This window comes from Rhinolophus sinicus, linkage group LG09 (genome assembly GCF_036562045.2).
Source record: "Rhinolophus sinicus isolate RSC01 linkage group LG09, ASM3656204v1, whole genome shotgun sequence".
Taxonomy (NCBI): Eukaryota; Metazoa; Chordata; class Mammalia; order Chiroptera; family Rhinolophidae; genus Rhinolophus; species Rhinolophus sinicus.
Window position 1 is genome coordinate 112216350 of NC_133758.1, and position 18179 is coordinate 112234528.

Sequence of the window (18179 nt, forward strand, 5' to 3'; positions counted from 1 at the left end):
TACTGTCTACCTGAATTACGTATGTGAGCCATTCTAAATCATTATGTTATAAATGGACAATGACAAATTATTTCTATAGAAATAAAGAATAACAAACCACAATTATGTATTATTTATAACCTACCTCATTCTATCAAGGATCTGAGGAAATCAAGATAATGACGTAAGAGCATAAATAACCTTCCCCAGCATTGTCCGGAAAAATAGTCCAAATAAATACATGCCCTGTGCTCAGCACTGTGACATCCACTTTCCATGGATTTGTTATTAAATTCTCAGAACCACCCTATGGAGCAGGAACCACTGTCATCCCATTTTCCATGTGCGAGAGCAGGGGCTTGGCGATGTCAGGCACGCTGGCAAACTGCCCGGCTGGTCAAGGGTAGGGCCAGGATTTTAACATCCAGCGTCTAACTCAGAGTCTCAGCAATTCACCAGAATGCCACACTGTCTCAGAAAGATCGGAGAACACAGGAGATGGACCAAGAGCAAGACTCAACATTCACAGGAACCAAGGGTTCTTAGTGTGAATATTTTCAGTACAATAACAATTAAAAAAACACACGCATGAGGCTGAAGGAAGGAAGCAAGCCACAAACACAGCTGTGGTCACCTGCTCAGCAGCACCACTGCCATTCTGATGCCATCAAAATGGCCTCTCATCATGACGAGGGTATTTCAAGAGCAGAGTTTGGCAGAAAAGTTCTTACCGGTGACGTAAATAAGGCGGGAGGCACAGGAGGGATTTGAAGACCATCGTGGCTTCTCTTCCGCTCCTCATTAGGATGGGGTGCTCCCACCCTTCTCCTGTTATAACTGCTCAGCGCAGTCTCCCTCCCCTTCTGGAGGAAAGGCCATACCTAACGTCTCAAGTCGGCTGCGGGAGGGTCCTCCCCGCCTTCTGAGTCATCACATCAAGTGGCTCTTCCATGGGGTGGGCCTAGTACAATCTGTCTCCTTCAGAGAGCAAGGCCCCTAAAGTTAGGGACCGTCAATGCCAGAGAGATTTTTATACTTCCCTGTGTGGATTCCTGTTTCTCTCTCTGTAGCTCACCTCTCCCCAAGAAGAAAACCTGCCTCGTGAAGCTATATAACATGAACTTTAGCCAAAAATATATGACTGGGTAATATTATCTTGGGTTGCAGCACGTGGTGGGAGAGATCAGAAGGCTGATCAATTACAAAGAATCCTTCTAGAATCATTGCGAACATTCAAATCATTGAAATAAATGTATGGTCTCCAAAAGTAACAGTAAGCACAGAGAGAGAACATTTAGATGCTCATCTTCTGGCAAACCAATTGGAAAAATAATTGAGCTGTCCAGTTCTATTAGTCTCATACTTTATAAAACAGTTTTACCCCCAAAATACTCCATACAGCATCTTTGGAAAACCCAAGCCACTTGTCTTGAATTTAACTATACTGTGTGAGGATAACAATTAACACCTATTCTATAGAAAGTAGGGGTGAGGGGAGATGCACCAGGAGTCAGGGACAAACAGGGAGCAGGGACATGGAAAGGGACCAGTGAGAAGTAAGAGGATGGCTGCATCAGCTGTGCAGACGCTGCAGCCTCGATGCAAAAGGCAGCAAGAGCAAGTATACTAGAAGGAGATCGAACACTCCTGCGTTTTCTCAGATGCTTTCTAGCTGGCTGACTAATAGTGGCAGATGCTGGCAACAATCCGTGTGGGGAACGGTGACTGCATTTCTTCCTAGAACGAGGACAAAGGACAACTCAAAATGGGCATGCTCAGGGGGCACTCTAAATGGTAGGACCCCGGGAGCTGGTGCTACTGCAGTCCAGGCAAGGCTCTCTGGGGGAAACGGGTAGCAGGTATGCTGGCTGCCCTGGGTGGCCTCTACACCAAGGGCATTGTGCTCACGGGGGCAAAGAAGAAGGATGAAGGGAACACTCAGTGGTAAACAGAAGAGACCCCCAGCCTTCTCCTGTAGGGGCTCCTGAGCTGAGTGCACACAACATTCTCCCGGGCGGCTGCATAAAGCCCAGGCCCCACCCTGGAGACCCTGACTTACAATCAGGATGGACCTAAAAGCCCCTCTGTGGCCCAGGCCCTATCTAGTCAGAAACGCTGACTCTCATTTATGACGAGCATATACATTAGAAAACCAGCAACAAACACCTGATATCTTCAGGTCAAAGACTGTTCCCCTTTCTTCTCCCAACTATGTGACTGACACAAATGACAGAGTTTTTCTGTAGCAATAAATGAAAGCAGCTCCTTAAGCATGCCGTCCTTAAAAAGGCTATCAATGTGCTTTCTGATGTTAAAACTAAAGCTAAGTAGGGACATGAGCTCTTCTGATGAAAGAGAAATAGGAAAAGGGTGAACCTGACACCAGGCAGTGGTTTACCTAAAAAAACAGACAGACTTGGACTTGTTCTTTTGTTGTTGTTTTTTAATATGAATGTCCAAGCCCAGATTCAGTTTACAACTGTTTCAGTGTTGGGGGACTAAGTAACCAACTCATGCAATGGCTCTGTTGGGACACCAAAGGATTTGGCTGTAGTTGAATGATACAGGGAGATAGTTTTATAGTCAACTCTATTGCCAATTTGGAATATCAGACTGGTTCTTTCTTACGACTCAGCATGATCTAAAACCATGTTCATCTTGTTTTTCATTTCAGAGAATAAAGACACCTGAATCAGAACTCTTTTTAGGAAAGAAAAACTCAATGAAGAAAGGAATACAATCCTTTGGAAAGTTATAAACAAGCAAGGTATAGGTCTCGTGGTGTTTCACAGTGGCTCTGCCAAACAACTGACTGACGGATGAAAGAAATGATCCGGACTGACTACTGATTTGAGAAAAACAATAATGACTGTAAGTTCAGAAGACATGTGACCTTAGAAATCCCAACGTGGAATTCAAATAAAACCCTGAGAAACAGCTATACTGTTTAACTAAACAACTCAGAAAAATACTGGTTTGCATCTATCTCTAAACAACTTACTCCAGAATTTCAGTGGGAAACAAGCTTCTCAGAGAAGTACCAAAAAGTAGGTGATGACAGGATCCAGTCAACGTGAAATGAGAAGGTCTGAATGGAGGCAGCGCGTGTGAGGACTGGATATTCTTATTCTTCTGGGAATTTACATAATGTGATCACTGTAAAGCCTGCACCTTTGGCATTTCAGGAGGGAGGAATCACTCTCATCTGCACACGGCAATGATGCTGGCCTTTCCAACAATGCCTCTTTGTGAGGGAAGTACCTGTACCCAGGACTCTCCAGAGCAGAGCAAGGCTAAGCTCCCTCTAAGTGCTCTTGGGTGCAGCACACAGTTCCCCACCAAGGCAGAGAAACCTTACACAAAAACAGACTAAATAATAAAAATGTCGGTAATTCAAGCCTTGCGAAAACAATCAGTATCACACATCCTTCATGCTCGTACTGTTTCATCAAAAAGATGTTCCATTTAAGAAATTCAAAATAAAATTTCCCTTCCAATAGCTTACTGATGGATTCTTTGCATTTATTACAACTTAAAAAACAACACCTAAATCATCATTAAATACTGTTTCTTAACTAGATGATGCATGCAATTGGACTTGTACAAGACCAAATCCCTTCTTTAACTAGGAAGCTGCAAAGTCTCTAAATTGATATGCAAATGTCAAGGTGTATGGGAAGAGGCATATTAATTTTTGTAACGACAGTTCTCATAAGTTTGAAAGGAGCTTTAGGCACTGAAAAGGTTAGGAAGCATTGCTTAAATGCTGCAAGCATGTTTGTGAAATGAAACTAGTACATTGGTTACCACACAAAGAGATGGTATAGAAATCTGGCCTTTAAAAATATGTTTTGAATATGTGTGCTCCAATGTTCACTGCAGCTTTATTTACAGTGGCCAAGACATGGAGACAACCAAAGTGTCCTTCAACAGATGAATAGATAAAGAAGTTGTGGTATATATACACAATGGAATATTATTCTGCCATAAAAAAAGATGAAATAGTACCATTTGCAACAACATGGATGGATCTTGAGATTATTATGCTGAGCGAAATAAGTCAGACAGAAAAAGTAGAGAACCATATGATTTCACTGATATGTGGGATATAAAACTGAAAACAACAACAAAAAAAAGACAAATAAAGAAACAAAAACTTATAGACACAGACAATACTTTGTGGCTACCAGAGAGTAAGTGGGGAGGGGGGTGGTAGATGAGGGTAAAGGGGATCAAATATATGGTGATGGAAAGATAACTGACTCTGGGTGGTGAACACACAATGGGATTTATAGATGATGTAATACAGAATTGTACACCTGAAATCTATGTAACTTTACTAACAATTATCACCCCAATAAACTTCAATAATATATATATATATACATATATATGTATCTTTTAACTTAAAGCTTAAAAGTGTCTTAAACATGAACAGCTCATAAGTTTTGGGAGGGCAGAAATTTTTCCTTTCCTGTTTTATGCGTTGATGTGTCCCCAATGCCCAGAGCAGTGCCAGGCCCTGAGGAAGAAAGCGATAATTAATTGTTTGATGAAAGGATAAACGTCAATAGTGCGAAATCTATGATGCTCAACGGAAATTAAAAGAAGATACAATCCATTTGACTTGTAAGCAAAAACTGTACATGGAAAGATGCTCTATATTTACCTGCCAATTTTTATTTACTTTTTGTTTGGCATGACCGTTTTTGCAAAAGAAGCTCCCTTAGGGAAGGGTCTGAGAGGGCAGTTCCGATTCCCACGGGGTAACATGAAAGCACTCCATCCGTAAGCATTTCTGATGCACTCAACACCGTGGCTTCTCTCTTATTAATAAGCACACCCCACTGGAGCGGAATGAGGAGAGACAAGATTAACACAGGAATGGCACGATCTTTTAATGCTCTGCCTCAACAATGACAGACTTGTAAGCTTCCTCTAACTGCATCGAGGACAGGCCAGTGTCCAGGGCTCCAAAGGGTGCAGGGGACACAAGGATGAGGACAGGGTCACGCCCTGTGCTGAGAAAAGAGTCTAACAAGGGCCGTAGCAGGAAGAAGCCCTCTGTCAGCGCGGAATCATCTTACTACCTACATGGCACTGAATTCCAAAGAAGCCCTTGCCAGGTGCACTGCTATGTGGGACTGTAACTTTCTCCGTAGGGTATTTAGGGAAACTAAATTAATGCAAATTCCCTACAGCTGGCAGACATGGCAGAGGAGGACAGACAGACAGGACCAGAATCCTGGTGAAAAGAATAACAATCTGGTCGTCTTTTCAAACCCAGGAATAGGGGTGGAAGGGCGTTCTGGTTCCGTTCTGAAGCACGGAGCTGTTTAGGTAAAAAGACCAGTAGCCTAAGTAAGTGCTTGCAGCAAAGTGTAAAAGAGAGCCACTTGCTATTATAATAACGCAGTAATTTACCATTTCAAAAGTAATTGGAATTGTAAGGCTCTTAAGACGCGAGAGAAAAAGACTGGATCACTTCTCCCCTGGGTAGTCTCCGAATGAATAAAGTTAGCTCTTTGCCTATTTTAATTTAGATCTTCCTCCTGGGCCATTCCTTAAAATCTCTCCTATAAAGGACATCACCGCCTCTCTAAAGCAATTATTTGTTTTCTATGTGACACAGAAGTGTGACCAAAGGGGGAGCAAACTGCAAAATCTGATGAACTCGGAAGTGACAGCAGTCAGAAGAATCGGATGGAGAAGGGGGAGGGTGGAAGCAATAGTGCCCTCAGACAGGGGGCTGGGGGAGGGTCACTGAGGGACCCTGATGTACAGACACCCCCGGCGTGTCTCGTGTGGAAGAGTCGACACTACCGCAGTCTGAGGGGGACCTCCGAAGGCCCTCCACATCTGTCTGTGTGCTCAGTCGCACCCCTGCACAGACGACGGTCAGGCTATTTCCCTCCACTGTGGTCTTGCTTTGGAAAGGTTATGAAGTTGCGTTCGCTTGATAGTATAGAACTACAAAAAGAGCGCTATGCCAACTAGCTTTCAACGTTCAAAACAAAAAGTGATCCTAATTTATGTAAAGACAGAGCTGCCCAACGTGTGTGATCACACAATGATAAGCCGTAAACAACGTATGAAATGAGAAAGTCTAGCACAGAACTCAGCGAGTTAAAAATACCATATCTGCTCTCTAAACAGTGCTACAGACTGCAACATATACGCAAAAATATTAGCACTGTTCCGAGTCTGGGATGAATATCTATTCTCTCTCCCTTCTGTAAGCACTTGAAAAAGAAATTTCCCAGTAACTGAGACTTTTCAAAAGAAGCATGAGTTCTTTAATTCCTTTCAGAGTAAAAAGGTTATGAGATCATGGATGTCAGCGTCTGAAGAGACCCTTGGAAGCTCTGACTGTTATGCCTTTGACTTTCCTCATCGCTGTGCTAAGTTCCTAATTTCTCATTCTTTTCTAACTGTAATGTCTCACTCTCCCAGCCCACCAGCCCCTGCTTCTGATCCCCATTTCCTGAGCACCCCCAGGAAAAGCTGTGTAACTTGGGGGCCTGGCTCACTACCGGCTTCAGATGCCTCCCCCGGCATCTGAAGGCTCTCCATTCACTCAGCAATCTTTTTGTCATGAACTCACGTCCTATCACACTTTTGCTCAAAGTTCGCCGCCCTTGTTCCTGCAACTCACATCCAGCCCTCAACTTGCTTTCATTCTCTCTTGCTCTCAAACACCAGCGGACCGGGCTTCCCCACTGTACTTACAAAAGATGGAGCCGACAAACCCGGTCTCCTGTTTCCATCTTAACACTTATGCCCACCTCACTGCCCTCATCACCCCGCCCCCCACGTCAGCATACGTGTCCCTCTTCTTTTCCTTCCTTGTGCCCCAGACCCCTCCTGCCACTTGCTCCAGGGTTCACCTCTGCATCTCCAGTTGGGCGTCGTACTGCTGGCACACAACAGTTCTTGTATGCACCTGTGTGATGAGTGAATGATGAACACGGATGGTTAAAGGTCACAGTACATTCAGGTGACTGGAGAATCCCCTCACCTTTGGGAGGACGGACCTCTACTAATTCAGAGGTTCCTGGAAGGTGGCCCTCAAATAGACACAGACTTTCGCTGAGGCTTAGAAGGTATTTCCTCTCACAGAATATGAATCTTGTCACAATTGCCTATTTTGCTTTATAGATGAGTGAAAGCTCATGTACGTGTTATAGACTACCAAAGGTCCTAGGCCATCAGGAAAACAGCCCTTAAGTTTTGCCCAATACATTATCAACAATATTATTTTCAACTCATATATAATGACATATACCTAAAGCATCAACAATAATTCCTTGGAATATCTGATTTCTTCAGGAATCCGAGACTGAACACCATATATCATTTCTGGTTATGTTAATGTATAGCTCCTGTTTTGGTTTTTAAAAATCCTCACCATGATAATAGCTAAGATTTACTGATCAATTATCATGTGTCCAGCAATATACTACGAAGTGTATGTATTATCTCATTTAATCCCCAATGAGGAAAGTACCATTATTATCTTCAGTTAACACATAAGAGAAAATCGCCCAACCTGATGTAGCCACTGCTTGGCAAAGCCAGGATTTGAACCTGGACCCTCTAAATCCAGAGCCTGGGCTCTAACATACTCTACAGTGGTGCCTGTGCAAGATGCAGGAAGACACAGGATGGAGAGAAATTTAGCTCTGTTTTGGAGTTCAGGATGAGCACACACTAAAAAATACCTGTGCCTCACCAATAATATACACCAGTTATATTTTTCTTCAGTGACAAAATTGAAATGATTTATTGAAAAGGAGGTAATTATAGGCCATGTAAAATGCACATACAAATGAAGAATCTCAAACAAAATGGAGAGTTTAGCTGTATAATGGTAGGAAAAAAATATAATACGTAACTTCAGAGAAGTATGTGAATAAGGTACCAGCAGAAAGTAAACTTAATTAAACTCTTAGGATAAGACTTTTTGTATTTAACCACCAGGATAAGACTTTTCCCAGAAGTGCTATCCTGCTGCTAGTTTCTCAAGTGAAAGCCTCTGCCAGAAGCTTGTACACATGAGCAGCCCTAGAGCGAGCTTAGTTACACCCACTGGTGACGCTCAGGCCCTATTAAAAATATTCTCTGATGAGAATGAAATACAGTGCTGGACTAGCCCTGAAACAAATTTACAAGATAGGTAAATGCAGCCTTAGAATACACCAGCAAAGTCATGGAAGTTTTAAGGGAGGTAGGCAACCAGTGAGCTGTGTTGTTTTCACTGGCCCCTGTCATCAACATGTGAAAGGTAAGACTTAATACAAAATTCCTAGTTGCTCAGGCTCTGGAAAGCACACACACACGGACTATTTCTATTCCAAATAGTGCAACAGCCAATCTCAAGTGCAAGACAAAGGAGACACTTGCAGCATATCATGTGACGTCGTTTGATTCCTTTCTATGCAATACCCTGATATTCCCAATGCTATGCCTCGGTTTATGCTCATCCACACACTTTGTCCCTTCCTCGGGCCCATGCCTAATCCCCACCTGCAATCTCAAGCTTGTTTCCTGGTGCCTAAGAGACCTTGGTCCAACAGTGACGTCCCCTCTCCCAGACTGTGGCCATTACCACACCCCTGGGCCCTTCCTGTCAGTTCTTAACACTCTCAAGCCCCTTTCACTCTCGTTTCTGAAAAAACAAACAAGCAAAACACCTCTTACCAGACCCCTTACTATACACTGCATAAGAACTGATTAAAGATGAATATAGAACATTATAAATATTGAAGATGAGAATGGGTATACAACAGTGGTTACAAATACTGAGCACGATAAAATACCAGCTCCACTACAGGAGGCTGTGCAGCCCTGGGCAAGTTATTAACCTCTCTATGGCTCAGTTTCCCCATCTATAAAAATATGGGGATCTTAATAGTACCTACCACATAGGGTGGTTACAAGGGGAAATAAGTTAGTGTTTTTTAAAGAGCTTAGAACAGTACCTAGCACATCGTAAGCATTATGTAAGTGTTTTATTATTGTTGTTGTTTTAATAAATAAATTAAAATAAAATAAAATTACAGCTGTTACCTAGGGAAATGAGTCCCTGACTTTTCCAGCTATACCTTGTGGACGTGGAAATGACAACCTCTCAGTCAGATACATGTCCTCTAAAAATATTTTACTCATATGAAACATAAGTTGGAAAACTTTTTTTTTTTACTAATAAATTATCTTTTATAGTGAGAAATTATATCAAAGCTGTACATTACTCAAATAAATAAATTCTGGCTATTTTGCTGATAGTTGAGTGTCATCTAGCTGGGCCTGCAGGGGGCCCTGGGCTGGTGTCCTTACACAAACAACTGAGGGAGGCAAACTGGAAAAGTGTGGGGTAGGTTCAGTGAGCGAAATGTCGTCAGAACAGCCTGCATTGGGACAGCAGAGGTGCCACCACGGGCTCCTAGGCCTCCCGTTCTCGGCCACCCTCAGGCAGAAATGGTTGTGAGGTGAAATTAATGGGTTTTCTAAATATGGTTCAATTTCAATGACAATTTAAGTTTTGGTCAGAAACTGTACCCTTCCTGGTGCTGAGGAGATGTCACATGCTTCACTGTCCCACTGAGTGAAAGGCAAGGGGATAATTGGCACATGTTCGCTCCCTTTGCATTTGACACCTGCAAGTACTGAATCTAAGATTTTAATCGCTGACACACACAGGGCTGCCACTACTCTGCTCTTCTTAACATATCTGGAGAAGGACTCCATTTGGAAAACCCATTTCCAGAGCACAGAATGTTTCTGAGGCCCTATACTAGTTCCCATGTCATCATTCTCAACAATTTATAACAACTTATGAAGACCAGCCATCATTGAAGCCCTAACTCTGGCCAATAAAATCCTACTCAACTATACATTCAGACGCGTCCTGAGGCCGATGAGGACAAAGGTGGCCAAAGCCATGGGCTGCGTGTGGAGATTCAGAGGGTGGGCCTTGGGGCCCGACTGCCGCTTGGGATGCCTGTTGCCAGTTTCTCTGTAAGCTTGGGCAGTTAACTTGGTGTGCGTGGCTTCCTCACCTAGAAAATCGGTGCTGATAAAATGAGGCAACGTTCAGAACGATTACCCAGAATGCGCCTCTGTGGTATGCGGATTATTCTCAGCAAAGGGCAGCCAAGACCCTGCGGGCTCAAGAGAGACTACCCCCCACCCCCACAACTACCTAGAAAACCTTGAATTCGGAGCCTTGCCCAGAATGAGAGATGATCAGAGATGACCTTTTCGACCATCTATAGGGCAGGGCAAAGTACTCGTTACGGAACAGCTGCTCTTCCTATCGCCTTGCAACGACCTGAAATTCTAAGGTGCTTCGCCTCATCGTTCGCTCAGAATGTCATCTAGCCCTCATTTCCCCTTTCTGTTTCCGAACCTCTCACATATGTGGGGTTCTCATGCGCACAAAATCAGATTTTCTCTTGTTACTCTCTCATGTCAATTTCATTCTTCCACCAGCCAAAAGATCCAGGGGATGGAAGGGTTTTCTTTTTTTCCCTTTCTCCACAGTATTTCACACATTTAGAATGCAGTCTGGCAGATGGTTAGTGCTCAATAAACTTCCTCATGGGGGGAAGATTTTTAAAAACCCATCCTAACAGTTGTCTGCCTTGTGAGAGGGATAACCATCCACCTTTCCTAACCACACCTCCGCAGGCTGTGCACACCATGGCCCCACCACCTGCACCTGCAAAAGGTAACTTCCTGAGACCAGGGGTCAGGCCAATGTCATCAGGATTATACAGACTGTATGTTTTTGTAAATTGCAGCTCTAACGATCTTATTTAACAGCAAAAGCATTCACTTCATTATACCATCTTTTCTCCACTAATTTTCACTGAATTGGACTTTAAACTCTGAAAAAGTGACCAGCGTTCTTCAACAAATAAATTACAAGGAACTAGGAGGGAGTGGAAGAGGGAAACCATAGGTGAAAAGTAACTTAAGAGACTTCTCCACCAGCTGCGACATATGGACCTTATCTGGATCTTGTAAAATACAAAGAATTTACTTGGAATTTGTAAAACAGTATGTATGAGTCAACAGGGGAAATCTGAATACTGAGTGGAAATAGATAGTTGATGATGTTAAGGGAATATTAATGTTTCAGATGGTCATTTCTTTAGGTTCCCTTTTTCAGGGAAATATTTACATTTGCAAATAATATTATGTCAGGGATTTACCTCCAAATAATCTTGGGGCAAAGGGAAAGACTGAAAAGGGGTAAGACTGAAAGGGGATGTGGTTAAAAGAAGGTCAGTATTTATGTGGGTTTATTTCTGGGTTCTCAATTCCATTCCATTGGTCTGTGTATCTGTTTTTCTGCCAATACCATGCTGTTTTGATTACTGTTTCCCTGTAATATAAGCTAAAGTCAGGGAGTGTGATACCTCCAGCCTTGTTCTTTTTTCTTAGGATTGCTTTGGCTATTCGGGGTCTTTTGTGGTTCCAAACAAATCTGATGGTTTTTTGTTCTATTTCTTTAAAATATGCCATTGGGATTTTGATGGGGGTAGCATTAAATCTGTATATTGCTTTGGGTAATATGGCCAACATAAATATGGACAGATAATTTTTGACAAAGAAGCAAAAACCACACAATGGAGAAAAGACAGCCTCTTCAATAAATGATGCTGGCAGAATTGGAAAGCCACGTGCAAAAGAATGAAACTGGACTGCTATTTGTCACCATGTACCAAAATTAATTCAAAATGGATCAAAGACTTAAGCATAAGACCAATAAACTGCATAGAAGAAAACATGAAACTAAACCTACGGACCTTGAGTTCAAAGAGCATTTTATGAATTTGACTCCAAAGGCAAGGGAAGCAAAAGCTAAAATAAATGAATGGGACTATATGAAACTTAAAAGCTTCTGCACAGCAAAAGAAACCATCAACAAAATAAAGAGGCAACCAACTGAATGGGAGAAGATTTTTGCAAACAATGCCTCTGATAAGGGGCTAATATCCAAAATATACAAGGAACTCATGCAACTCAACAACAAAAAAACAAACAACCCAATTGAAAAATGGGCAGAGGACTTGAAGAGACATTTCTCCAAAGAGGACATACAAATGGCAAATAAACTTATGAAAAAATGCTCAACATTACTAACCATCAGAGAAATGCAAATAAAAACCACAATGAGATATCACCTCACCCCGGTCAGAATGGCTATCATCAACAAGACAAATAGTAACAAGTGTTGGAGAGGCTGTGGAGAAAAAGGAACCCTTATACACTGTTGGTGGGAACGCAGACTGGTGCAGCCATTATGGAAAGCAGTGTGGAGGTTCCTCAAAGAATTACGAATAGAATTACCATATAACCCAGCAATCCCTCTCCTGGGGATCTACCTAAAAAATCTGAAAACATTATCCATAAAGACAAACGTGGTCCAATGTTCATTGCAGCTTTATTCACGGTGGCCAAGACATGGAAACAACCAAAATGTCCTTCGATAGATGAATGGATAAAGAAGTTGTGGTATATACACAATGGAATACTATTCAACAGTAAGAAAGGATGAAATAGGACCGTTTGTGACAACATGGTTGGATCTTGAGATTATAATGCCAAGCGAAATAAGTCAGACAGAAAAAGCAGAGAACCATATGATTTCACTGATACGTGCTATATAAACCGAAAACAACAAAAGAACAAGACAAACAACTGAAAGAACACAAACTCATAGACACAGACAATAGTTTAGTGGTTACCAGAGGGTAAGGGGGTAGGGGGGTTGTAGATGAGGGTAAATGGGTCCAATACATGGTGATGGAAGGAGAACTTACTCTGGGTGGTGAACACACAATGTGAGATATAGATGATGTATTACAGAATTGTACACCTGAAATCTATGTAACCTTACTAACAATTGTCACCCCAATAAACTTTAATTTAAAGAAAAAACAAAAAAGGTCAGTCCCAAGTTGGTAACAGTGGAAGTAGTAGAAGCAGTGAGGTTTCATGACACTATATATGTATATATATGAAATCTTCTAAAATAAAAATGCAAAAAAGTAATACACAATGATTTTAAATACCCACACATCCCACATGGCACATGGGTGGGCATAAGAAGAAACACAACAATGCCTCAGAATCGCATCTTACACTTACAGTCTCCTGAGAAGATGCAAATACTTTACACTCATTAGCTACGCCACGGGCAATGAAGGAAGCAAGACTGGTCACCAGTTTTGAGACGAAGGAAGAGCCAGAGGGAGTAAGTGAAGGGTCAAAGCAGCAGCGATCAAGTGCAGAGGCAAGAATGAAGCCAGGTCTGCAGACCTGTGCAGCCCACTCCCTCTTCAAAAGGTAAGAGCCGCTTGCTGCTGCCCTGGGCTGTCTGAACCAAGCTACACATAGTGAGGTTCTAAACACTCCCTAAAAGAACCATCGCTGTGCTGCCCCAGGCCTCAGAAAGTCAAGCAAATAAACCCGAGACTGTTCCAAACACCTAGTGACATGTATTTTCATTCTTAGGCATTCCTGTGCCAATGGCCTTTATGGTGCTTATGCATTGGGAAGTGAGCGGTGGGGCCAACTCAGACAGTAGCAGCAGGGGAGGGGGATCCAGGCTTGGTGTGTCCTAGGGTCATTACATATCAGGTGGGATAACAGAGGAGCATGCGTGTGTGACAGAGGGAAAGGGAGGGGGAGGGCCATGGAGCTGAAGCAGGAAGAGGCAGGGGGAGGGAGAGACGGGAAAGAAGAGGAAACGGAAAGTGGGTAAGGGAGCGGGAGGCAGGCACATATGGTAGCCCAACCATGTTACAGAGCAGTAAAAATGTCTAGCTCCTAGCCTGAACTTGGGGACCAAACATATAATATTTTGGGGATCATGCACCCAAAATAACCCACTTTTTCCCCCTACTTTCAGCAAGTAAAGAGAAATAAAACAAGGGGCACTTTGTTGATCAAAACCTAAAAACAATGTTTTAGAAATTTTGAAAATGTGTATAATAAGACAAAACTGAGAGACAAGCTAATACTCCTAAATTAATGCAGTGTAAACATTAGTGGCAACGGGGTATTTGTATTCCTAGAAATGTTAGCTTCACAGGAACGAGCAAAAGCGTGACTGTTTCTTCCTTTTACATCCATATAGTTTGTTAAATGTTAGAGACCATGTATCATGCAGACACTGTTATGAAGTTCTTTGTCAGACTGAACTACCTAGAAGCCACGCTCGCTAAGACACACTTCCCCATGTAAGCAGGTGTTCTCCCTAAATGACCTCCCACATTTCTAAAGCAAGTGCGAAGCTATAACTTAGATTCGTTTGTCCTGCCTTTATCTTCCCATGTAAGTAGTGCTCATTTGTAAAAGGGGAACGGTGGTCTAACTCCCTGCTTCATCTCCTCCAACAGTGTAAAGTAGATTTTGAAACTATATAACATTGTTATTTCCACACCTCATAAATTCTGTCCTTGCTGCACAAAACACCACCCTTCAATTCTATGGACACAGTCAAGAAATAGAAAGTACACTTACCAATAGGTGATGATAAACATAAATTAATTCTCCAAACATTTTGTGGCTATAAATTCATTAAAAATAAACTTCATGCATATTTACTATGGGGAAAAAAAATACTTTTTTTTTTTTACCAGAAAAGAAATATACTCCAAGACTGTTAAGTAACATGTGGCTCAGTGTTACTTAAAAATTGTCAGCATTTATTTTAATATGTGTTTTATTAAAGCATGGTATCATTGGGTCATTATGTGTGAGTTCTATGATACAATTTAAATTAAATTTAAACACTTTAATGTAAAAGATGGTGTGTGTTGTTCTCAACTTTAAAACAACTATATGAAAAAGTTTAAGGCACACAGAAACATCCACTGTAAGTGCTTCCTATTAATAAATATTGGAAGCTCGTCATACGAGAACAGCTACAGGTAAGACTCAAAGTGCTAAGGAAAAAAATATGTACGTGTGTACAAATACGAGAAAACGGTTTATCATTTCACCTCTCTGAAACTTTAAAGTGTTTCAGTCATCTCTTGATACCATTTGAGCCAGACGGGTAAGAATAATGTAATTGTTTACTGAAAATGTGAAAAGTACAATGTGTTGACCTTGATAAGCAAACAAACTTCAGATGTTAGAGATAGTGTATCTCCCTTGAATTATCAATACAAAGTAACTGAACAAACAATCGACCCCATATCAATGCCACACCTTCATTTACTAATAATGGTTTCAGTTCCACAGCCCTTTGGAGTGTTTCAAAGAACTTTTGCATGCCTCTCCCATCCTACTTTGCTGGAAGCCTCCAAAGGACAGGAAGCTTAGACCTCACAGGGGTCTAGAGACGAGAAAATTGACACCGACAGAGGGAAAGAGGACACACAGTCATATAGTCTAACGCTTGCCAATTACAAATACCCACGATTCCAACACTGAGAGCTCCAAGCCACACCTCCACGTGCAGTTACCTGATGGGTCGATTCTCCTTACTGTCAAAGAGCGAGAAGATGACCTCCAGCTCCTCTCCCAGGTTAGAGCACATGAGGCTCTTCATCTGCACGAACAGGTGGTGACTGCTGGCCTGCATGGGGGTGTCTTTCTTGCGATGTCGATGCTCCATCTGAAGGACACCCCCCCAAAAAAAAAAATGGTCAGCATGGACTGAAGAAAGTAATGGAACCCAACAACCAGGGAGCTGCACTGCGATCATGACGTCCTGTGCTCCACTGATGCTCGACTTATGACGGGGCTACGTCCCGACACACCCATCATAAGTGCAAAGGACCGTAAGTCAAAATGCATTTAATACACCTGACCTGCCGCACATCACAGCTCAGCCTGGCCACCTTACACGGGCTCAACTCTCCCATTAGCCCACAGCTGGGCCATTATCTTGAGTTTCAGCTCAAGAGTCATTGCTTCCTCCTCTTCCTCTTTTTCTCACCAGAAGCAGAGAGACAGATGGGCGTCTTATAGACATGATGGGATGTGAAAACACAAAACACAATATTCCCAAACCGCTGGCGATGCAGGACACTGTGAGGTATCAGCTGTTGACCCTGGTGGTCGCCTGGCTGACTGAGAGCTGCGGCTCCAGGCCGCTGTCCAGCATCACGAGAGAGTATGTACCCTGTACCACTCCCCCCGGGGAAAAATCAAAATTCAAAACTCCAAGCACAGTTTCTACTGAATGCATCTTGCTTTCACACCATCATAAAATTTGGAAAAAAAAATCTTAAGTCAAACCAGTGTAAGTCGAGTACCGTCTGTATATTTTTTTTTTGCTGTGGATTTGGTATCTAGTTGACGTTAAATTCCAAATTTTCTCTCACCTTCTAAAATAATAAACTATGAGGTTTGCAAACCATCAAGGAATCTTGCTCTAAGAATTTGTTTTTTTAATCATTAATGTTAAAAGGATACCAACTCAGCAGGTTCAAGAAGCATGAAGTTCCAAGCATTCTGCTGTTTCCTTGTCAACTCCCGGGTGAGAACAAATTAGTCATCATTGAAACGTCAGACTAAATTATAATCTAATGATCGTTTCATTGATGGTAGCTAAACAATGCAGCTATGACTTCTCATTTCCTATAATTGAAAGTTTTCTTAAAGTAAACTAATTGTAAAATTCTAGTTGTTTTCTGAGACAGGCTGTGGCAAATGATATTCAACGACTAGAGCAAGTAAATGTTTCTAGCGCGCCGTGGTCCTTTCGGGAGGCCGACCTCGGAAAGCCAGTGAGGTAGCTAAAGCTGGGACAAGCATCTGTACCCATCTGTCATTTCTGTCCTCAACACAGCCAGCCTAGGTGACACCTGGGTGGCAGGACCGGAAGTAAGAGCTCCCCCACAAGTTGAGAGAGGAAAAGTACCACCCAAAGTTCCAGAGCTGAAGAGAACATGGGGACGATCATTCATTCAGCACTGCGAATGCAACGATGAGTGAAAACATGAACAGCCTATGCCTTCCTGGAGCGTATCTACTAGGGGAGCAGATGTCAACAAACACGGGCATCACCGCAGTTGTGATGAACAGAGGGAAGCACAGGATTGCCATGAGACTCTGTAAGGGACCAAGCTGTCTCTGGGCAGTCAGAGAAGGCTTCCTGGAAAGTGACACTGTAGCCGAGAGCTGAAGTGTAAGCAGGAATCATGAATCCCCTGGACAGTGCCTCTTAAACTACCTGCAGCAAAAGGACAGGCATGTCAACCGCCAATCCACTAGGAGAGCAATCCTTTCACCATATATAGTGAAAATGTCATGGTAATGTCAAAACGTTATAAACGCTTCTAAACATTTACTCGTCTTTCTTGCGCTTGGACCAGTTACAAACAGTTCATGGTCCAGCCTGTTGTTACACCAGGCTTTGAGTGGCGGATTAATGGTAAGACTAGAGGGAACACAGGCAAAGGCTGTGTATTAACAGGGCAGGCGATGAGATCGTGCAAGACCATTCAGAACACAGACTCCCGATGAGGCCATCTCTTCTGACTCACTTGACAGTTAAAAAAAGAATAGCTCAGGGATTTTAACTCCACAGTCAACAAATCACGTCCTTTGCTTAGGGTTGAGGTCCTTAACCCCATTTCTACATTAGCCAGCTTTTTATGCTTCTAAGTACAGTTCAATAACTGCGGACTGACCACCATTTGAAGGCCCCCCAAAAAAGAAAAAGACGTCATGTAAATTTACACTTGTAAATGCAACAGCATAAAATCACCAGATTTTTGTCATGCTTTTATCTTTTAATTTGAACTATTCAAAAAGTGGTTAAAGAAATGCAATTGACTAAACTGTATACCCAACAGGTAATCTGGACACTTCTCTACACAGTGGAGAGAAGGTTCCTTTTTCTTTTAACATGGAAGTCACCCTTGTGCTATATGTTGGCCGTAATTACTAGAAAAAAGTCTCTACAGAAAAATATTCTAACTATAGAAAAAAGCATAGTTCTGACTGTTTTCTATGAAGGTTGATCTATTTTGTGCTTTTAAAAGTTTTAACCAGGGCAGAAGCAGCATCATATAATACATTCATAAAACTACATTTCTTTAACTCACAAAACTTTTGTTTTGTTTTTCCACAGAAGCTGCCAACTTATTTACTGATTCACTTCAAAGTTCAGGGTAACAAGCACAAACTACTAGGAAGACATGAACGCCTATGAAAGGCTAAGGCTGGAG

The 18179-nt window shown here is 42.3% G+C and overlaps 1 protein-coding gene across 2 annotated transcripts in view; it reads right to left on the reverse strand.

Annotated features, from left to right (window-relative positions):
• The window catches only part of DOCK4 (dedicator of cytokinesis 4), a 364976-nt gene that overhangs the window by 169302 nt on the left and 177495 nt on the right, over positions 1–18179 (reverse strand). For both annotated transcript variants that reach the window (XM_074341023.1, XM_074341022.1), the window contains exon 8: positions 15465–15616. In XM_074341023.1, coding sequence (XP_074197124.1) covers positions 15465–15616 — 152 coding nt within the window. The remainder of the gene's footprint in view (positions 1–15464; positions 15617–18179) is intronic.